Source organism: Vicia villosa, unplaced genomic scaffold (assembly GCF_029867415.1).
Source record: "Vicia villosa cultivar HV-30 ecotype Madison, WI unplaced genomic scaffold, Vvil1.0 ctg.002526F_1_1, whole genome shotgun sequence".
NCBI classification, from domain to species: domain Eukaryota; kingdom Viridiplantae; phylum Streptophyta; class Magnoliopsida; order Fabales; family Fabaceae; genus Vicia; species Vicia villosa.
The window spans coordinates 57,762-81,270 of record NW_026705957.1 but is presented as its reverse complement, the minus strand read 5'-3'; the positions used below and the strand labels follow the sequence as shown (position 1 = coordinate 81,270).

Genomic DNA, 23,509 nt, shown 5'->3' with positions numbered 1-23,509 from the left:
GACCTCAAGTACTTCATTATATTCCACTCATATCATTTATTTGGCTATAAGAGCTTGATTTAATTGGTATTTGGAAGAATGTAATTCAACTGGCAAAAGTAAACTATGCAATGATCACTTTTGACTTTTGGGAATTTCGGTCAACTATGAACTTTTAAGGTCAAAGATCATGAAAACATGTTTGATGGAACAATTTTAACAAGGAAAATCAAGAAATTTGAGGTTACTTGCAAAAGGGGAAAAAGTGAAAAAGTTGGAAAATTCACTAATTCCACAAAATTACATGTTCAAATACTCAACTTTGGAGTCTTGTAACTTCTTCACCAAGTTACTATTTTTTATGCTCCAAAAATATGATTGAAGAGCACATTTCATACAACAAATTTGTCCTTGAGGATGAAGTTTGTGTCTCAATTGCTAACACTTTGAAAAAATTTCAAGGCATATCTGATCCTTAAAAGTGTATGACTTTGAGGCCATTTTCAACAATGATCCCTTGTGAGTTCAAGAAAACACCAAACACCAAAGTTGTAGAGGATGTTTTGGGCTTTCCAAGAAGTACAAGAACTCATTCATAGCATGTGTGATCTAGGAGTTTCGAATTTAAGAAGAAGGCACCATGGAAGATGTTCTTGAGGCCAATTTCATGTTCTAAACCAATTCCAAACCAAAGCCATACCTTTACAAATCTCTTTTGAGGCTTACATTACCTCTAAATTACACCATAATATGATCTTTACACAAATATTTCATACATTACACAAGTGATAGAGGTATTATCCAAGTAACATACCACTTATGGATCAAATTGCAGAAAGTCTCATATCCAAATACATAAAGCATGCACTTTTCCACCAAATCTTGCTTTAATCATGGTGATTATGATCTTAAGCTTTCAAACACTCCACCAAGGTTCTGATTACACTCTACTAGAAGTATGGCCAAAGATTGCAAAGGATTTGAGCACCATGGATCTCCATGAAACTCAACATTGAATCACTTGAACCAAGGGACCAAAATATCTAAACTTGGTCACCTTCATCAAGATGACTTGCAAACCACTTCAGATCAATTTAATAATCATTTTTCAACCTCTATAAATAGATAAGCCAACCTCAGAACTCCACACACCAGAATTCGCACAAGAACTCCATTATTGCAAGCTCTCTATCCATTTCTTCTAATTTCCATTTCCTTGTAATTTCTTTGCAAAAAAATCATTCAAACACATCCCCTATAGCTTATAGAACCTTCTATAAACATCAAACCTCAACTGAAACACCTCCATTAACATCTCAATATCACACTTGATCATCTCTGCAAGTTGAGTTGTCTAGAGGAATTAAGGCACTTTCAATCCAAAGTAGGCATTGCAAAAGCTTCTTAGGAGTCCACTGAAGCTATCCAGATCATCAAACATCTCCAGAAGTGCTCTAATACAACTTTCGATTCTCACTTCAGAGTTAAGTCAACCTAACTTTGAACTTTGTGTTAAGAGCACCATTATGAATAAAACTCGATTCTATCTTGTTCAACATGATGTAAGGATCATTAGCCCTCTATTAGTTGTCATTTATCATTCATATACATCATTTAATTTTGTTTTTAAAAATTAGGGTTCTTAGTATTTTCTAGAAAATTAAAGAGTTACAAGTTAAATAGATTCGTGTTATGCACATGGCTGAATTCATGATGAAAAATTACACAATTCAAATTCTGAATAAATTCGAATTCTAAAAATCTAGAGAGTCCAAGGTTGAAGATGAAGTTCTTCATGAACTTGTTTTATATTATATTTATTGCAAGGTGTATAATTATTGGATGGGGGCTTAGCACCGCTGGTCAAGAACTATGTATGTTATGTGTTAGGGTGTGGGTTTGATCCCCTCTTCCAACCTTTGTGTGCTATTTTTTATTTTAAACGGTTTTCAGCATTTATTTTGATATTTTATGGTCTCTTTTCATTTGGTTATCACCTCTGGCGCGTGGCCCAGTGGTTAATCTTTTCATCTGTGAAGAGAAGGGTGTGAGTTCATGTCCCTTTGGTACCAAAACAAATTTTTAACATTAGTTTTATTTATTTTATTTCACAACTTCAATATTTTATTTAACCTAGAAAATTAGTTTATTTTTGCTTGATTTGTATACACTTTTCATTTATGTTATATATTTTGTGAATATATTTTAAAAATTCAAAAATATTATTATTTAATCATCTTTTAGTTAAAACAAAAATAGTATCTTTTATACCTTTTAAAGGTCTTTTAATCAAATATTTTCAAAATATTTTCATCACTAAATAGTTTGTTTGAACTTGTGTGATTCCATTAGGGTTAAGCCTAGCTTCCCTTGTGAACAATAACATGATCCCCGCTAGTTTTAACCTTGGGTTTAGTTTACTTCTAAAGTGAATAAGTTTAGTGTATATACCTAAAATCCTTATTATGATCCATTGATCTTTCCCATGATTCTTGATACAACACCATATTAATATTGACTTGTTACCATGATTATACCTTGTTATTTACCTGTATACATATTTTTTTCTTAAACATACTTGTATCATATGTCTTGGTTATGTTATTATCTTTGTATATATACATTGTTGACTAGCCCCACATACATGAGATATTCATCCATTTGATCATTACATCATACTCATTCATACATGATATGATTGACCTTGAGGTATGTCATCCCTTTTATTCATAATCTTTTATATTTAAGTTTGCTTATATACATTTATATCTTTGTCTATACTTAAATCATTTTGATTGTATCCATGATACACATGCTATGTCTAACCCACCACTTCACATTAGTGGACCAATGGAGAAATAGAGGCTACCAACACATTCCTACTGAGAGAGATGAGAAGAATGATAGAGGAGCCCAAAGGAAACTGGGAAAAAGATCGCCCACACATCTTGTGGGCATATCAGACCATGACCCACTCCACTACAAAGGAAACACATTTTCAACTCACATATAGTACTGATATTTTCATCCCCATCAAGGTTGGAGATCTTATTTGTAGGACAACACACTGTCTTCACCATGAGGAAAAATCACAAGTAACACGATAAGAGTTGGACATCTTAGATGAAAAAATTTCGCCGCCATCACCGATGCTTTTGCCATGCAAACTACGATAGCTAAATACAATAAGAATATTAATCCACTCCACTACTAAGGAAAAACATTTCCTACTCATATATAGTACAGATATTGTTATCCCCATCGAGGTTGGAGATCTTATTTGGAGGACAACACGTTGCCTTCACCATTTAGAAAAATCACAAGCAATACGATAAGAATTTGACATCTTAGATGAAAAATTTCGCCGTCATCACCGATGCTTTTGCCATGTAAACTACAATAGCCAAATATGTAACACCCCTTTTCTATCCCAAAATTAATCATATATTAACAGAGTAATAAAGCATGCATATAACTAAAGAGTGCCACGTGTTGTTTCCACAACAATGAAAACCAACAAAATAAACATGCATATCATACTTCTGATCATGATTATAACACATTTGAAACTTCATGTTTCATAAATATGCATATCGCAACGGAATAATATTTTCTCAAGCATTTCAATGATCATATCCCATACTATAATCATCTACCAACATAATGACATTATCACGTCATAAATATGTCATAAGAATCCAAACATAGGCTCCAAGGCCACTTAACATAATACATCCAAACAAAATGTTAACTAAGAGAATATATAACACTAACTCAAAACAACACACATGAGTTCAAATACCCTCAGTGTTACATGACCAGAGCATCGACCTACTACCTAAACAAAACAAATTAACCGAACAAGCTCTTGGTTAATCCTCGTGCAAGCACAACTACTCGTCCGAACCTGTGCGATGTCGCATAAAACATCATTCAAACAGAAGGGTGAGAATTCACATCATTATGAATATATATATATATATATAATATGAACAATGAGTATAGTATCTAGATAATCCAACAATTCATCACACTTCATAATTTTAGTGAGTTCCACAAATATTGCACATAGCATAAATTTCCAATTATCACATAAGCATATATCAAGTTCAAACATCACATAGCAACCAATGTGACTCCAATTGCAATTAATGTGACTCATGCATGTGGTACCTATGTGAACATTAAGCTCACCGCTCCTGATTCCATATTCAAGAACCAGAGCCACGCTTTCGATCCGGACAATATCAAAGCCCTCAAATATGAACATATATTCCACCGCTTCTGACTCCACAAAGGAACAAAGCCATGTGTAACTCAGTGAACTGACTTTTATTTTTTAAGCAAGCAATGTTGCGGTAAGCATGAGTCGCCACTGACTTTTATTTTGTCCAATATCTTGGAAGGGTAAAAAGAACAGAAAAAGACCCTATCTTAAGAAAATGGGCTCGGGGGGTAGATTATGAAAAGGGAAGGTGTAAGCACCCTTTTCATCCGTAGTTGTCTACGGGCTCTTAATTTACTTAGCTCATGTTTGTTTTGTTTGATTTAAGTTGAAAATGGACTTAAGGACTTTAGCGTAAATGCGTAGCCTTAGTCTTTGAAAGAGTATTGAAAAGATGTTTTTAATCGAGCTAGGCATATTAAGAGCACTACCCTAAATTAGTCTTTTTCTATGCTTTTTATTCTTCTAAGAAAAGGATAGGGCTATCCTTACCATTTAGGGTAGGTAGTCCTATTGATTGGACGTTTGGGACAATCGAAGGGTCATCGGAGGTCGTTGAAGGCAACAGGTAGAGGTACCCTTAGCAAGTTCGAAGGGACGATCGTCACTTTTTCTTAGGCAACAATCGAGGGTCATCAAGGGACTTAGTGACGATTTTATATTGAGGGACCTTTGCTAACAGATACCTCTACATTTCGAGGGACACGGCTTTATATTCGAAGGCAACCAAGAGGGGCGTACCCTAGGGGTGAGTGTGTGCAGCAATCACGTGTGTTGTTTCGGAATATTTTATCTTTTTTATTAGTTAGTGATCTAGATCGAATTTAGAATTCTTTTCACGCCCTAAATTACTATCACACGCAGATATATAAAAATGTTCTAGCTATTACAGGGCTTCGGGGAGGGGGATTTACAATTTGCCAAAAGGGGATAAAAATATTACAACAACCCATAATAGAAAATTAAAGCGGAAATAAAAGAATATGTAAAAATGGTAAATGTCTACAAGTAAAAGTCCGAATGCTCAGAATGGTAATACCTCGCAAAAAAAATCAAAAGATATTAGTAAAGATATATACATAAAATGATGAGAAAAAAGTGAAAATACTAACAAATATTTATGACAATCAACTAAAGAAAATCATAAATAAACCTATTAAATTCTAAAAAAAATTAAAAATTAAACAACATATTTTTGTGTTTTTTCCACTAAGAATAAAGTTAACTTAACGAAAATACAATAAAATTGGTCTAATAAAAAATATAACTAAGTCACTTTTTTATTAATACTTAATTAGACGACAAAAAAATCAATTGTTATGAAAGAAAGATCAACAAAAATAAATAGCCCCTATGGGGCGCTCCTAGCATATATACATATATATTGCTTTTGATTAAATAAATACTATATGATATATATACATATATATTGTTTTTGATTAAGTAAATCGTGATTAATTGGCTGAATCAATTTAAATAAAAAAAAAAACTATATAGAAAACTATACTAATTAAAACACAATCAAATGAAATTAGAGTATAGGTTAGTAAAGGATTAGTATTTTATTACTACACACACACGTGAATTCTATGAATTGGAAACAGTACACAACATTACACTCTAAACATATGCCACTTGACAAATCTACTTAATATAAATCTAAGGTTGTCATGATGACAACCCTAGACAAAACATTTGATGTGGCATTCTCACATGATTTGATACTTATGTGGCATTCTTACAAAACTTCTCAATTTAAGCCAAACTTTTCAATTTTTTAAAATATTTTATAAAATTTTACATTTCTTTCAAAGGTAAGTCTCAAATAAATTTTACTTACAAAAAACTGTCACATAAATATGTCATTAATATTAAAATGGTATTAATGAAATAAATATACAATTTAATTTTTGAACTGTTTTTTTTTGTTGCTATTTTGTAACTCCTTTTGTTTAATTATATTCATTCACCCATTTATTGTATATATAAATTTTAATTAATAAATTATTATTATTTTATTTGTTATGTTCTATCTACATGGACAATCATCATGTATATAAATATCTGATATTGGTTTATCATCGTTTGTACATCTAATCTTTTTGGTGATCTTCAATTTTTTGTAATAGTTTTTTCTTCTCTTTTACATGTATGTCTTGGTTTGTATGATATAATAGAGACTGAATTGTTCCATTACAAATATTTAAAATCTTCTTTTTATTGATATAGTTTTTTCTATGTGAATCATAAAGAAGATGATGAAGATATTGGTTTATCATCGTTTGTACATTTAATCTTTTTGGTGATCTTCAATTTTTTGTAATAGTTTTTTTTCTTCTCTTTTACATATATGTCTTGGTTTGTATGTCATAATAGAAACCGAATTGTTCCATTACAAATATTTAAACTCTTCTTTTTATTGATATAATTTTTTCATCAGAATTTATTGATATAGTTTTTCTATGTGAATCAGAAAGAAGATGATGAATTTTGTTGGATCATTACGGCTGGGAAAGACTTTGAAATGATCCGTTCAAATAAATACATAGTTCAGTCCTAATATGTGCATCAAATAAAACTCTTCTCTTTTATTGATGTAATTTTTGTTATAATTTTTAGTTGTACCTTCATATGAATTTTAATGTATAAATTATAAAATTAATAGTGTTATAGTTTTTTTTTTTAGTCTAAGAGTTATCATATATGTTGATCAACAATATTAATAACATTATAATGATTTTTTTAATTCTAAATTTATTGTTGATTAATTTTGAGTTTTTTACAATAGAACCTCAATTATAATATAAGCAAATACCATTAATGTGTAATTTTTCAAAATTCATTTTAGTTTATTTATTAATTGGTAGAAGAGTAATTTTTTCCCCAAATTAATTAATAGATAATTTAAGATTAAAAATTATGATATTCATGATTATTATAAATTTATAATATTTTTATATTATAATTTTCATAGTTAAATTCTGATATAAAAATATAAAATTTATATCTAAATATATCCCATAAAAAGTATCTTTCATGCAAAAAATAAGATAAAAGAGTATTATATGAAAAATATATATTTACTATTTCTTTATTATAACTTACTAATTTAATTTCTTCATAAATTATATATTAAATTGTCCGTTCACAAACTTCTCAATTTTTGTAACTTTAATTCTCATAAATTTTAATTTTATTTCTTTAATTATTATTTTAATGGTCATTAAAACTATAATTAATATACACAATAAATTAATGGTTTGTGAACTAAAAATCATTAGAATCATTGGATTTGGAATCACTTTTCATTTAATCATCATCTACCAATTTTTGAGGGAACTATAAAATTTATTTTGGTTGTCAATCAACTCTTGAGTGGTAATACTTCAATACATTTTAATAAATAGATTGGTAAAGGATTTTAACTCCGTTAAGATATGAAGTAACTATCATCAATTTAAAATCATTATAGGCAGTTTATGTATAATTTTTTATGGGTTGGGATAAAATAGTGATAATTGTTTATAATATTAATTTGTTTAATTTTTAAAATGGTATAACTTTTGTTAAGTGTTAATAATAAAAATCTCTTCTTTTTTTTTTTAAACTACGATCATTCAATTTCTAAAATAAATAAATTATACTAATTAATTTATTAATTGTATTAATAAATATTTAAATTTTAAAATAATTAATTATAGTTTATATTGAATATAATTCTACAAAAGATGTGTTGTTTGTATCCCCATAATCAATTATAGGGCCGGATTGTTTCATTAATTTAACCGTATATTCTTATTTAATCAATTACTTTTTATTGAATTTAAATAATATGGTGATATAAATATATATAATAATATTTTATGTTTGTAAAAGAAAATATATTCATAACTATTAAATTGACATTTATACCTAAATTTAGTTTAGGTGAAAGTAAAACTTTTAGCTTTCTCTATTATAATTTATAATCAGTATATCATTTATTTATTGAAGAATTTGAATTTCATACAATATTGAACACAAAAATAATATTATTTATATTTTATTAAATTTGTGAGTGGATGATAAAATTAATATAAATATATAAAATAATATCAAAACAAAAAATAGTTTTATAATAAATTATTAATTATTGTCTAAAATAAAAACTAAATAGTATCAAACTAAATTTTACAATAGATAAAAAAAAAAAGGAAAATCCAATATCTTAATAAAAGTTCTATATTTCAAACTGAATTTAATTGATATGCATTATTTTAAACTTAGGGTCCGTTTGGTTGGAAGTAGATGGAGGGGAGGGGATATTTATAAATAAATGTGTTTGGTTCATTTTTTATGAGAGGAGGGGAGGGGAGCAAATTCCCTCCTAGACTCACTTTTTGCTCCCCTCCAAATTGGGGGATTTGGAGGGGAGGGAAGATTCATTAATCAAAATTTTATTATTTTCCCTATTTTATCCTCAATTATTTTCTTTAATTCCAAGATTGTCCTTTTTGAATTATTAAAGACTAGATTTTTCTATGTTATTTCACGTTTCATTGCGGTTGCTATTTGTGCCTTGTTGCTCTCAGGTGAATTTTTTCCTTTTTATTTTGTTGAATTTTCTTTTTTGATATTATGTTGCTTTTTAATAATAATAACATCCTTATATCAGTTCTTATTTATAATATATGATAGTAATACGATTTTTTTATTATACTATTAATAATAATAACAATATGCAAATATATTATGTTTATGCTATAAATAAAGATTTTAAGTTTAATATTATTTGTCTAATTTTTTTAACATTCTAACATTATTTTATATATTTTTAATTATAAAAATTGTTTTATTGGGTTAGATGAATCATCAAGGTCAGATAATTGTTTGATTTGCGTTCAACTAATGTGTGCTGTTGTTTACTGTTATAGTATGTTTTATGAACGAACAAGTTTTTATTTGGGGGAATTTACTCAATACTATTGTTATTTAGAATTATTTTTACGAAGAACAAATAACAATATTTATAATGATAAAAAGGTAATTTAATTTTAAAATCTCTCCCCTCCCCTTGTGAACCAAACATACATGTTGGTAAAAACCCCTCCCCTTCCCTTCTTTGAACCAAACATATATTTAGTTAAATTCCCTCCCCTCCCTTCCCCTCCATTCCCCTCCCCTCTATTAAATTCCCTCCCCTCCCTTCCCCTCCATTCCCCTCCCCTCTATTAAATTCCCTCCCCTCCCTTCCCCTCCATTCCCCTCCCCTCTATTAAATTCCCTCCCCTCCCTTCCCCTCCATTCCCCTCCCCTCTATTAAATTCCCTCCCCTCCCCTCCATTCCGTTGAACCAAATTTATATAAAAAAATTAAAATTGATTATGAAAAGAGGTTTATTTAAATTGTCAACTGCCAATATAAATAGATATAATATAAATTTCTATATTTTAACTTTATATATTATCAACTAAATATAAATATTTATATTTTAATATTATAATATATTAACAACTAAAATATATGAGATTTTAAATAATTTTATTTTTAATAAAAAATATTATTAAATTATCATTTATTAATTATAGTACATAATTTTTAATTTATTTTTAATATAAATCCGCGCATCGCGCGGGCCACAATCTAGTTAGTAAACAAATAGAAATGATAACTTTGATGTTAATTAAAAAAAAATCATTTACCAAAAGCAAAAGAAGATCACCCATAAGTTTAGAGTCAAAATCAAGATCTGCTACTTTTCTTTACTTTTTCAAATTAATTCACAATTGAACAAAGACATGAAGAATTCAAATTAATAAACAAAATAATGAAACAAAAACAACAATATCAGAAAACTAAAGAAAAAAACAAAAAAACAAAAACAACCTACAGCCGAGATTGAAATATTAGAAGAAAAAACAATTTACCTTCTTCTTCCTCTCTTCTAGCGGTCTCTCAAATCTGGCGGCGGTCGATGGAAATCCCAGCAGTGGTTGCCTCGTCGGTGTTGTTGTCAGAGCCGGAAGGCGATTTGTCGGATTCGGTTTGCGGTGGTGGTGCGTCGTTGACGGTGTGGCCGGCTTGGTCTCGTCGGCGTGAAGCTGTGTCGACTTTTGATTCGACCTCCAATTTATCCTGTACTGAATCACTGTAAACACTATGAAAAAGAAAATTAATTTCAACAATGACATATAAATCTATTTTTGCTATGTTTATTGTTGATTTTGTATGGTGGGTGAGTTTAGTGATGAGTTTTGGTTTCTTTCCATGCTGGATTCACGTGATGCTTTTACGGATATTGGGTTGCTGTTTGAAATGAGATTTGAGTTGTGTTATGCTTAGAATGGATATGATTGGCAAGGTTTATGTACATATTAGCTTATGTTGGGCATGGATTTGAATGAAAAGTTGAGAGGTTGTGTTAGAAAAATATGTGAGTATAGAATTGTTAGTGGTGGAGAAAAAAAGGTTTTTACTGTGTAATATTTACGTGTGGGGAGAATTGTTACGTGAAAAGGAAGGTTGTGGAATAAGGGTTGGAAAGTTATTGAATGACCAATGTGTAAAAATTAGTGATATTTATAGTGTAACTTAGGTCAACAAATATGGAATAAAAAAATTAAATATTAACTATTTATTAAAAGCTTAAATCAAAAATAATTTGATTGTGATCTTTTAAATGATTAACTAATATTTTCTTAAAAAGATATTTACTTGTTACCTAAGTTGTGAAAAATGTTAAAAATAGAACAAATAAAATTAAAAACTTCTTTTTTTGGATTTTTTTGAATATTTTATGATTTTTTGACTAAAAAATGCATAAAAGTGAAAATTGACTATTTAAAAAAATGCCTATTTAATTAGTGCGAAAATTAAATTAAAATAATTAAAAAATGCAATTTTTATGATTTTTGAATAATGGAAATAAAGTTAGAATTAAAATTAGAAAACAAATTAAGAAAGAGAAATGTTAGAAGTGAGATTCAAGCCCGGGACCTCTTGCTCATGTACCTTTTAACCTCAAATCCTTACCAACTGTACTACGTCACTTATTCAAAATAAAATGACGTTTGCAAATGTATGAGGACAAATTTTGGGGTATGACACCATGCTTCTATTTCCACTTAAGGATCAAATCCCAAACCGGAGTATTATCTCCCCATGAATGCATGTGCAAAAAATTCACAATATATGAAATTAAGATTATCACACAACCTTAATTATCCAAGCATATCACAATAATTCGTCATATTCGAATTATCCACCAAAACGTTGCACAACACACATTTACCATCAATAAGGCATACACACATATACACACTTCAATAGAATCTTTAGTTTCTTTTCTTGATGAGGCTTGAGATGTTTTTCCAGCTGGGTCCCCATTATCTGAGAGTTGAAAGTTATTGCCACCAAATTCAATAACCATTGGTGGTGTCGTCATCAAAACATCATAAAGGATCTTTTGCGATATTATCAACGTTATACCTTCAAGCATATAGATCCACATTCTCCCCATTTTTAATGATTATAACACGTCTCTCAGGGAAATAGTAAAAGAGACAAGCAAATATATATTTGGAGAGGTTAAACTCCCCCTCAATTAAGTAGAGATTATACTCTACTCCTCCTGAGAGTATATTTTTCTCCTTTGGCATAATCAAAAATGAGGAAAGCAAGACACATAGGTCAAGTTAAGAAGAAAACATATTGGCATACTAATCCTTGCATGATTTGTTAAAAATTCCTAGTTAAGTTCTTATGAAAAGGAAGTTTTCTTTAGGATGAGGTTTAGTAAAAATACCTTCAAGTTTATTAGATTAGGTTACAAATTTAAGTACGCATTTCCTTTTTTCAACATGATTTGGAAGAATCGGTGCCTAAATTCAATGTGTTTAGCCCTAGAGTGAATAATATGGTTTTTTTGTGAGGTCTATGACGCTAATGTTGTCGCATCTTATTAGGATAGCTCCAAGATTAATAGCGTAATCATTCGGCTGCTATTTTATCCAAATAATTTTAGTTCAATAGCTACCTGCATCTTTGTACTCTGCCTCAATTGTGGTTAGTGCAGAACTTACTTGTTTATTGCTATGTTATGAGACAAGCGAGATTCCATGTAAGTGACATATACCACTGGTAATTTTCCTATCCAATCTACACCCAGTAAAATCGGAATCAGTGTACCCAACTAAGTAAAATCCTCTCCCTCGGGGTACCATAACCCATTTGTTGTGTGTCAGATAGATATCTCATGATGCATTTGACCATACTGAGATGTTATTTCTCCAGGGATGCTTGAAAGCATGCACACTTACATATAACAAATATTATGTCAAGATGACATGTATTTTGATAGAGAAGAGATCATATCTTACCTCGGTATTTTCTTTCTTCAATTGTTTTTCATCTTCTTCCTTATCAAGGTTGCACAAAGTAGACATTGGGGCTGTTATTAATTTAGACTTCTCCATATCAAATTTTTTTAGCAACTCTTTATAGTATTTAGCTTGATTTATGAAAGTTCCTTCTTTAGTCTGATGGATTTAAAGTCCTATAAAGTATTTAAGCTCTCCCATCATTGACATCTCAAACTCATTTTGCATTATTTTAGAAAATCCATTGCATAATGATTCGTTAGTAACATCAAATATGATGTCATCAACATAAATTTGAACTAATAAGATGTCATGATCTATTTTCTTAATAAAGAGATTTCTATCAACTTTTCCTCTTTGGAACATGTTTCCAACCAAGAATTTGTTCAGATGATCATACCAAGCCCTAAGAGTTTGCTTTAGTCTGCATAACGCTTTCTTAAGCTTGAAAAAATGATCTAGAAAGGTTGGGTTGACAAAACATGGACATTGATAAACATATACCTCTTATTGGTTGTAGCCATTTAGAAAAGAGTTTTTTTAATCCCTTTGAGATCGTTTGAAATTCATGATGCAAGAGAAATGTAATAACATCCTTATGGCTTCTAATCTAGCCACAAGAGTATAGGTTTCATTGATATTTAATCCTTTGTGTTGATTGTATCCCTTCATAATGAGACTGACTTTATTTCTTACAACATTACCATCTTTTTCCATCTTGTTAGGAAAGACTCATCGGGTACCAATCACTAAATTAGCTTAAGCTTTGGGAACGAGTTCCCAAATCTTGTTTTGTTCAAATTAATTTAATACTTTTTCATGCTTTGGTTGTTGAGAGACTCCTAGCATTTGACCCCATTTCATATGCTACTAAGTGGGATTCTCTCATAACCTATGTGGATAAAGTTTTGCAGAATCTGAAGACCTTCTCTACTAAGATTATAGTTTATTCTAGTAAAAAGCAAGAGAAATCAGAGGATAAGCTGGCTTCTGATGCTGCTACTCAAGAATCTATGGGTGCTCAACTTCAGTCTCTGGTGGTCAATTAGGGTGAAATGGATGCTAAGTTGAAGACAGTGGTTGAAAGACAAAATGACATGGGTTGTGATATCAAGGACATCCTGGAGCTTCTGAAGAAACCCTGGGATTTATAACTTAGAACCTTCTATTATTTTCTCCTTTAAAATTATTATGCATCTGAACATCATTTTTTCTTGGTTTTTAATGTTATTTCCTTTTCAGTCTCTTTTATTATTTCCTTTTATTTATTTATTTTGTTGATGACAAAAGAGGGAGTAAGAAAATATGTATTTAAGCTCCTGAACGTGGCAGTTATATTTTTCCTTAAATTTTGAAGAGTTATTTATTATGCTTTAAAATTTCAATTTAATTAACCTAGATAGAACTTAGGGGGCTTATAAACGTCACCCTTAGGACTATTAGGCTTAGGGGGAGCTTACAAACCTCAGACCCTGAAGTCAACTTGTTAATTAAATTAACAACCATTGTTCTTAAATACTTGTGTTTGTCATCATAAAAAAAAGGGAGATTTTTGGAACAAAATTGGTTTGTACCATATCCCTAAGGTTTTCATGATAACAAAGTATTTAAAGAACAATTAGGTATACTAATATATGTTAAAGTCTATAGGACCGTAGATTAAAATTTGTTATACAAGTTAAGTTCTGGAACTGAAGTTGAACATTAAAGAGAAGCTTGAAGAACGTGATTCTGAAGGATCAGAACCTGAGCATGAGACTCTGAAGATTTAGACTTTGAAGGAGGTCAAATTCTAAAGACCAAATTCTAAATAAATTCAACCTCTGAAGATATAGACTCTGAAGACTTTGAGTTTGAAGCTGGTCAACACTAGGATCAAGAAGACTCTGAAAGGTCACTATCAGACTTAAAAGTCATTTTGTCTTCTTCTGATCACGTGCAAAACCAAACAAAATTTGTACAGACAATGGGGATGGAACGAATAATTCCTTTTGAAGTAAAGGAATTTCAAATGTATTTTCAAGGGATTAGCCATATTAAGCAACATCCCAACGTCTTTGATCAAAGCTTCTCCAAGACTCATGTGTGCAAGAAGTCTTCTTCAACGACTCTTTTCTGTCTCTCTATATAAGGAGTTGAACACTTGAAGAAACTAACAACGAACCATTGACAAACAAATAGTTGCTACTGTGTCAAATCAAAAGCACAAGTTCAACTTAAAATTTCTTAACACCTATTTATCTTATAAATTCTTAAATCTTAAGAGTCATTTGTGTTGTATTATTTTTACACCTATGATTGTATATCAAGTGTAATACCCAAAAAAATCTCTCATTTGTAATTTAGATTGTTAGAAATCTCTTGCTTGGGTGATTTAGCATTTGAAGTCTCTTGCTTGTGTGCTAGAGCATTAGAAGTCACTTACTTGTGTGTTTAAGCATTGGAAGTCTCTTGTTTGTGTGCTTGAGCATTTGTAGACAATTGTGGTTATAGTGAAATCCCTTGGAAGTGCAAGGGAACTGGACCACTCGTGATTTGTGGGAGGAACCAAGATATATCGCTTGTGTCTCTCTTTCCTTTACTCTCTATCTTTGACTAATTTTATCTGCTGCAAACAATCAAATTTGTATCAGATTCTAGACCTTGTGTTCAGTATCTGATCAGAGGGTTTTAGAAGAGAAAGAAAATACTAACACAATTCAACCTCCCTTCTTGTGTTTTTCCTACCTTCATTATCTTCGAGACGAGAACAACCAAATCATTTTTTTGAATGAACATCATTAAGATCAAGAATCTCAATATCATGTTTTCCACAAAAAGACATCACAGAAGCAAACAATTCATCCCAACCAATTTCTCTTAATTCTTGAATAAGAGTTTTTGTTGTACAAACCAAATACATAACATTGGTTGCATCCTGAGATTGTTGTTGTAAAGCTTGATAAAGCATATTTGTGATCCCCATAATTTCTTTCATCAAATGTAATATGAATATGAAATCAAATGACTTTAAAACATTGTAAGCACTATCAGCATCTCCACGCAAAGCATAACTTAATCCTTCATTTTCAAATTTTCTTGAAACAAAATAAGTTACTTCATACATATTTATCAAGTTATAAATATAAGAGAAGTTTGATCCCTAATGAGTATCCCCCAGCTCGCACCAAAGTACCAATTTGATTTTCACCTTTACCTGTTACAATCTCACCAATCTCTAATAAATTTTCCTTTTCATCTAATTGGGAAGCTTGTAACTCGTCATGGCACTTTGTAGAAGAACAAACAACATTGACAATTAAAGTTAGCTTCTCAAAGAATTGATGAATTGGTTTAACTTCTCTTGATGTAATAACCAAATCGAATTGCAATCGATGTGCAAAACAATGACCATAATATGCATAAGAATAGTCCTTCATAAATAGTGCTTGTAAACCATTTCATTCTCCTCTCATATTGTTAGCACCATCATACCTTTGACCATGAATGTTAGAGACATCAAGGTTATGCAGAGAAAGTATATCACAAACTTTTTGCTTAAGAGTTAAAGATGTATTATCATTAACATGTGCAAGGTCAAAAAATATTTCTTGTATAAAACCATAGTTATCAACAAATCTCAGAACAAAAGACATTTGCTCTTTTTTGGATTCATCATTCGCTTCATCTATAATTATACAAAATTTGGAGTCACCAATTTCTTCACGGATATACTTTTCACCCTCCTTGAAAGAATGTGCAAGATATGTTCTTGAATTAGATGTAAAGTATACTTGCTATTAGATAGAGCATTTTCCAACCCAACTTTTGCAACTTCATCATTGTAACATGCTAAGATTTTTATCAATTCAAGAAAACTATATTGCTTTAATGATTTTGTATTTTCATTATGACCTCTAAAAGCACACGCTTGAAAAGTTAATCAACAAACAGTGTCAATTGAAATTTTGAGACGTAGTCGATTCTTCATAATTTCAGTTGAATTTTGAGCTTGAATAATATTCCTAATGTGATCATCTTGAATCAACAAGTCTTGACAAGCTTTATATCATTGTTATATGGTGAACGAGGATCTTTCCCTATGTGTTTAAGAAATTCACAATTCTTTCCATTTTTAACTTTCTTCCAACCTCTAAAACCTGTAGAAATGAAGACATCAAACCAGTACGTCCACTTGGTCTTTTGCTAAAAAGATAACATGGTAAGCAATAAGCAGCATCTTCTGAAGGTGAATATTCTAACCATGAAGGAAAAAGGCTAAACCAAGCGTGTTGAAAGCGTCTTTGATGGTCTTCTTTATCAGACAATGGATATTTCTCTAAATTCATTTTATATGAATCCCATTTTAAATAATGTTCTGGACCTACCCAATCAGTATAATTGGGCCAATCCAGCCTTCGGCCCAAGACACTTTAGACCACGCGTGACAAGTTCCGCCCGATTATTCCGGGCAAACTCATAAGACAGCCGACCACGAGGGACCCTCGTGCCCGGTAAACAACCAGTTCGCGTGTCACCTAAATATCCGCCCCAGAAGGAGGAGTCTAATCCGCATAAGAACATCCTATAAATAGCCCTCTCCACACAAAGGGCAAGGTAATCTTTTCCACCCTCAAATTTTCTCACTTTGTTGTACCTTGTGGAATACCTACTTACTTTGGCATCGAAGTGCCTTGCAGGTACAACCCCTTTTTTCCATTAATCATCCCGAACTTCAAGCCTTCATTGTTGCTGGCCATCTGATCCGCTCGGTAAGATCAGTGGCGCCGTCTGTGGGAAAATCTAGCTCCCCCGTTCCTTTTTCTTGCACCTTCTTGATCCATTCTTGCCTCCTGCAAGAACTCGGGGACCAAAGCTTTAATCAAATCATTACTCATGGCCGGCAATAACAAAGACTCCTCTTCATTAGACGCTTCAAAACTCATCAAAAACGACATCTCCGTCGTTATACCTCAACCTAGGAGCACCGTACCTCGCGACGGTGCCTCAGCATCTCCCTCCCCAAGAGATCTCCAAGACGAGACATTCCAACGTCTCGAAGACATAGGCGGCAGGGACGACCACGAAGAAATTCTGGGCAACCCTTTTTCCTCCAAGGGTCAGACTCCTCCGGACCAAACCATGACCGCCGTTCTGGCCGCTCTGGCTCAAACCAACGCGCTCATTAAGCAGCAAAACAATAGGATCGGGGCCCTTGAGCAGAAGCGCCGTTCGAAAACTCCCCCCGGTCACAAACCCCGTTCTCGACGCGACGTAGTAACCAAGAAACTCCCTCGTTCCTCCTCCCCCAGGGAGAATGCGGGTCCTTCCTCCAAGAAAGGGTCAGGCGTCACTCTCGATGCCGATCAATATCCCCTCGGCCAAAAAGGAAGTCTAGATCGCCCCCGGCAAGGCACGACGACAACCGGAGGCGACGCAGGCGTAGCCACAGCCGATCTTCCTCTCCGTCCACTAGCGACGAGGAAGAGGAGCGCCATGGTCCTCTATCCCACGCAATCTTAGAGGCTCCCCTGCCGACCGGTCTCGAGAAGCCCCCTCCTTTGGGCACATAAGACGGGACCACAGATCCAGATGAACATATAGAGAACATCGACGCCCTTCTTGATTACAGAGGGGTGCCCGGGGCCATCAAATGCCGTTTGTTCCCTACCACCCTGCGCAAAGGAGCCATGACTTGGTATAAAAGTTTACCCGACGATTCCATCACTTCCTGGAAGGTGCTCGGAAAACTTTTCTCCAGGCACTTCACAGCCTCCCAGAGACACCCCAAATCTGAAGCCTCGTTGAAAGCTATCATCCAAGGAAAAGACGAGTCTCTACGGGCTTATATTGAAAGATTCAACAAAGAAGCCGTGCAAGTGTCCACGACAGCCCATAGGAAGAAATTCCTACTCGAGCGAGGTCTCCGACCATGCTCAGACTTCGCCAAGGCCGTCGGGATCGAAACACCCGCTACTCTGGACGAATTCTTTCGTAAAGCCCAAGCATACATACAGTATGAGGAGAAAGAAGCCGCCCACGCTGTCCGTAACTCCAGGCAAGAAGAGAGCAGTAAAAATGCCCGCCCAAGATGATTCCCGCCGGGGAGCGGACAAAAAGAAGGACGACAAAGGCCGGGACCCCAAGGATTACAAAACCCCAGATGGAAAATTCCGAGAATACACCCCGCTGAACGCTTCAAGGGAACGCATCTTGAATGAATGCGCGAACGCCGAATTTCAGACGGCAAGGTCCGTTTCCCAAAGACCATGCCAGCACGGCCAAACGTGGATAAATCGAAGTTCTGCCGATTCCACAAAAGTCCCGGACACAACACTGAAGATTGCATCCACCTGAAGGACGCAATAGAGATATTAATACGGGAGGGACACCTGAAACAATACGCGAAGAAGCAAGAGGCTGCCAAAGAAGCTAAACCGGTCACCGAGGAAAAGCCGGCGGAGGACACGCCCGCCATGCAAGTGGCCATGAGCGTCACCAGGCCTGAAGATTTTTACCTCCCTGATTGGGCCAAGTCGGAAACCACCCCGTCCCCCCACAGCTCTTGGGAAATGTTCCCGTCCGCCATGGTCATATCCGGCGGCGGATTCAGCAAGCTCACTGTCGGATCCGTAAAATGCAAATTCGACGAGCTGATCTCAGCCAGTGCAAACAAAGCCTCTACTCTCGACCACGCCAAAGGAAGCCCATCCTCCATATCCCTCTACAAAGAAGAGTTTCCCGGAGGAGCACCCAACGCAACCATTCCCCTTCTCATCCGGGCTCGGATGGCCAACTTTGATGTGCGGCGCATATTGGTCGACCAAGGAAGTTCAGTGGACATCATGTACTCCCAAATATTCAAAACACTACAACTTAATGACAACCACCTCACCCAATACGTAGGATCAGACCTTCAAGGCTTCAACGACACGGTGACTAAGCCATGGGGGTTCGTGGAGCTCATAGTTTCAATCGGATCGGCGGAAACCACGAGGGCCTTTAAAGTCCAGTTCCTGGTCATCGAATGCCCATCGATATACTAGTGCGTCCTTGGACGCCCAACCCTAGTCGAATTAATCGCGGTCCCCTCAACCGTGCACCTCAAGCTTAAATACTATACGACCAAAGGACAAGTCGCAACGCTCAACGGTGATATTGAAGCGGCCAGGAGATGCTTCGAAGCCTCCACCAAAGGCCTAAGCACGATAAAGACACCGGCCCAAGACAAAACAGCGACCAGCGCAGTCTCCGAGACCAACAAATCAATGCCCCGCATCGACACTGTCGACCTCGATAGTCGTTTTCAGGAAGAATCCAAGCAGAGCATAAACAGAGGCACATCAAAAGGGATCCTCCGGCCAATTCCATACGGAGACTTCAAACTCGTGGCCCTCAGAGAAGATCCGACCAGGGGAGTCAAGATCGGAGCGGACCTGCCGGACCTGGCCAAAAGAAAACTCATAGCTTGCCTCCGTGAAAACGCCGACCTATTCGCATGGAGCGCCGTCGAGATGCTCGGGCTCAATCCAGAAGTAGCTTGCCATCACCTGACTATCGACCCCGCTTGCAAGGCCGTCGCTCAGAGAAGAAGAAAACAATCACCAGAGAAAACGGCTGCGGCCGAACTAGCTGTAAAAGACCTCCTAGAGGCCAAATTTATATCTGAGGCCAAGTATACCACTTGGCTCTCCAATGTTGTACTTGTTAAAAAATCAAATGGAAAATGGCGCATGTGCACTGACTACACCGATCTTAATAGGGCTTGCCCAAAAGATGCTTACCCTCTGCCCAATATAGATAAACTAGTCGATAATTCCGCCGGTTTTAAATTACTTTCATTTATGGACGCTGTCAGACGGTGAACTGACTTTTATATCGAAAATGTCGCGGTTAAGCATGAGTCGCCACCGACTTTTATTTTATCCAATTGGAAAGGCAAAAAGAACAGGAAAATACCTTTTAAAAAGATTTTGAGTTTGAGGGGTAATTTATGCAAAGGGAAGGTGTAAGGCACCCTTTGCATCCATGGTTTTCCATGGGCTCTTAATTGCTTTGCTCGTTTTGAAAAGAAAAGTAGAAGAAGAAGAAAAGTGGACTTTAGCTCGTAAATGAGCGTAGCCATTTTTGAAGAATTTTGAGAAAGAATATAGAAAATTTTTAGAGCAAGGCAAAGCAATTAAGGGCAATTTACCTTATAGTTTGAAAATCAGTTCTTTTAGCCTTTCAGGGTGAAAGGGTCTATCCTTGCCATAAGAGGGCAGGAAGCCTTTCATTTGGAGGTAGAAGGGTCGTCGATTTATCGTTCGCCTTAAAACTGTCACATGCCATAGAGAGGCAGGTAGTCTAAAGGGAAGGATCAGAACAGCCTTTTTCGTAGGCAACCAGAGGATACCTCAGCCTTTTTCGTAGGCAGCTTCCGAGGGTCGAGGTCATATTAGTGTATCGAAGGTAGCATCATTAGGGACTTATGACCTTTATTTGTATCGAGGCAGCATGACTGAGGTATCCTCGTATTCGAGGGACATGGCTATTCTGCAAAAAAACACAAGGCAACAAGGCAACAAGGCAACAGGCAACAAGGCAACAGAGAGGTTACCCCAAAAGCGTGCGTGTGTGCAACAATCATGTGATTATATTCAGAAAATTATCTTATAATTAATTATCTAAATTCATTAGAGGCTTGCACTCCCTAGGATTACTAACCACGCAGTTTAATATAAACATTAATAATGGGGAAGGGAAATTGAAACCAGCGGAGGAGAGGGGAATTGAAACCAGCGGGATAAAATAAGACAAATAGGTTTGAAACAAGTAATAATATAATTGAGATTAGGGTTTAGGGTTACCGATATTCGTAGCTTTGGCATTTGACAAACCCTGAAAAGGTGGGAAAAATAGCGAACAAAAATAGGGTGAGTGAATTATCAATTCAACCATAAACAGGGTTAACCCTAATCACTAAAAGTAAAAATACGGGAAAGGGAAAGAATACTTAGCTTCAATTGATGAAGGTTGATAGGCAAAGGTTTGCCTCGAGCCTTAAGCATTGACCCTGACCATCAGAGAATTGGCAAAGAAAAAGGAAAGGAATGAATGTAGGAGAAATTCTATGTGCGAGGAAATTAAATCCTAATTAAACAAAATAAAAGGTAAATAATATTAATAAAAAAGGGTTTAGAACTTAGCTTCATTCTTTTGACGTGGCGCATAGTCGGAGCGTATTCGAGAAGTGAACCTGAAAAAAGGCATAGAAAAACATATATTTCAGTGTATGGAATGATCTTCGTAAACCCTGATTAGGGTACGAATAAAAATAAAATTAACAGACTAAATGATCAATTTAATTAATTATTGGTTTTTCAACCTAATTAATTAAATCGGTGAGAAAACAGATTTCGATTAAATATATGACATCAATAATAACCAAGCAAATAATTTAAAATGTCTAAATTAACTTAAAACACAATTAAAGTACAATCAAAACAAATAAATATTGTTGCACCCTGATTTTTACCCTATGATTCCATCATTGCATTTTATTTGATTATTCTTTATGTTTACTAACCATTAATCCAAAATTGCAAAAATATGTCTTGTTTCTCTTTTATTGTGTAAGACAGGGACTGAATCGAAGAAAAGCAAGCTTCGCGAGATAATTCAAAGAAGTTCGATATAAAAGTCCCCATTTCGAGTCCAGTTCATTTCAAGTTTAAAGTTTCTTTCTTCTTTATTTTAATTCAAGTTCTTGGTCTATTTGCTATTATTTCTTTTTGAATTTTGGTTCTTATTTTTAATTCTAATTCAATTTGAAATAAACTTTTAAGTTGAATTATTATTAAAAATTGAGAACATCTTTTAGTATAGAATTTTCTTTTATTTCTATGTTATTAACCATTTAGCTTTATATAATTATTATTATTATTATTTGTAGTTCTCTATTTTTAACTTGTAGGTGTAAACAAATCAAGGTGGGTCCAAGTATATGCAAGTCACGGCTTTCCAGTCAAAGAATCCACGTATCTCTTCCAGCCAAGATATTCACGTTTCATGCTCATGACTCCCACCAAGTGCTATTTCCAATTTCAAAACTTTCAACCAAAATTTCCATCAAACAAAATCCTAGCCCTTCATTTAACTTCATCAAAGGTCCAAATCTCTCCAAAAACCTTCACGCGGATTCTGTAACAAACTCTCAAATTCCCTTTCAATTCACAGAGTTTTTGGTCACGCGTTCTTCACCAAATCTCACAAAACTCACGATTCTCCCTCTCGATTTCCCTCTCAAATTGTCATGCAAACTTCACCTTCCTTGCCTATAAATAAACACCTGATCACACCAGAAAAGGGGAGGAGAAAATCATATCGTTATGCTGCCCAAATGAAATCCCAACTCTCCTCCACAAAATCCATACAAACCAAAACAACCTTCATCAATTTAGCTCAAGCTTTTCAACCTTCACGACACAAAATCCCATCGCCATTTTTTTCCCTTCAAGCCTGAACCGTATCACTACTACAACTCATAACCTCAAAAATCCTTCATCATCGTGACCGATTCAGCCTTCAACAATTCTTTCTCCCGTCATCGATCCAACTGGTCGCGATTCAAACAACAACACCGAGTCACACTTCGAAACTGATCCAAAACCTTCAACAACATCTTACGTTTCTTCACAATCGACTTCCTTCATACATCTGCAAATTCACGATTCATCATCACATCAACACATCACAATGATCTTCAGTGACAACAATCACCATTACCGCATCAACGTCACGCGTAGCCTTCAGTAAATTCACCACAAACAACATCTCAGCATATCATCAACAACAAACCAGTAGCAGAGCAGATGATTGAAGCAGAGCAGAAGATTGAAGCAGAGCAAAAGGAAATCAAGCTCACCGTGGATTCGTCCCTCCGATAACATTCGGAGTCGGTTAGTTTTCTGATTCTATACGCTTCTTA

At 34.3% G+C, this 23,509-nt stretch overlaps 2 protein-coding genes across 2 annotated transcripts; one reads left to right on the top strand and one right to left on the bottom strand.

Annotated features, from left to right (window-relative positions):
* Positions 1–15,319: 15,319 nt before the first annotated feature.
* LOC131639082 (uncharacterized) lies at positions 15,320–17,438 on the bottom strand. Its single transcript, XM_058909588.1, has 6 exons — positions 17,372–17,438; positions 16,590–16,700; positions 16,276–16,470; positions 16,036–16,228; positions 15,758–15,903; positions 15,320–15,657 (listed from the first exon to the last, which is right to left on the bottom strand). Exons 1-6 carry the CDS (start codon positions 17,436–17,438, stop codon positions 15,320–15,322), a joined length of 1,050 nt encoding a protein of 349 aa, XP_058765571.1.
* A 792-nt stretch (positions 17,439–18,230) lies between these two features.
* Positions 18,231–18,635, top strand: LOC131639081 (uncharacterized). Its single transcript, XM_058909587.1, has one exon. The coding sequence runs from the start codon at positions 18,231–18,233 to the stop codon at positions 18,633–18,635; it is 405 nt and encodes a 134-aa protein (XP_058765570.1).
* The last annotated feature ends 4,874 nt before the right edge of the window (positions 18,636–23,509 follow it).

What these genes read in the sequence shown, in the direction of transcription:
- LOC131639082 (XM_058909588.1), bottom strand. Translation starts at nt 17,438, where the DNA reads ATGAGTAATGATTTGATTAAAGCTTTGGTCCCCGAGTTCTTGCAGGAG. An exon ending in TATAAAGCTTGTCAAGACTT is followed by an intron (nt 16,471 to 16,589) that starts GTTGATTCAAGA and finishes TAACTTTTCAAG; the next exon opens with CGTGTGCTTTTAGAGGTCAT. An exon ending in TCTAACATTCATGGTCAAAG is followed by an intron (nt 15,904 to 16,035) that starts GTATGATGGTGC and finishes TATTACATCAAG; the next exon opens with AGAAGTTAAACCAATTCATC.
- LOC131639081 (XM_058909587.1), top strand. Translation starts at nt 18,231, where the DNA reads ATGACTTGGTATAAAAGTTTACCCGACGATTCCATCACTTCCTGGAAG.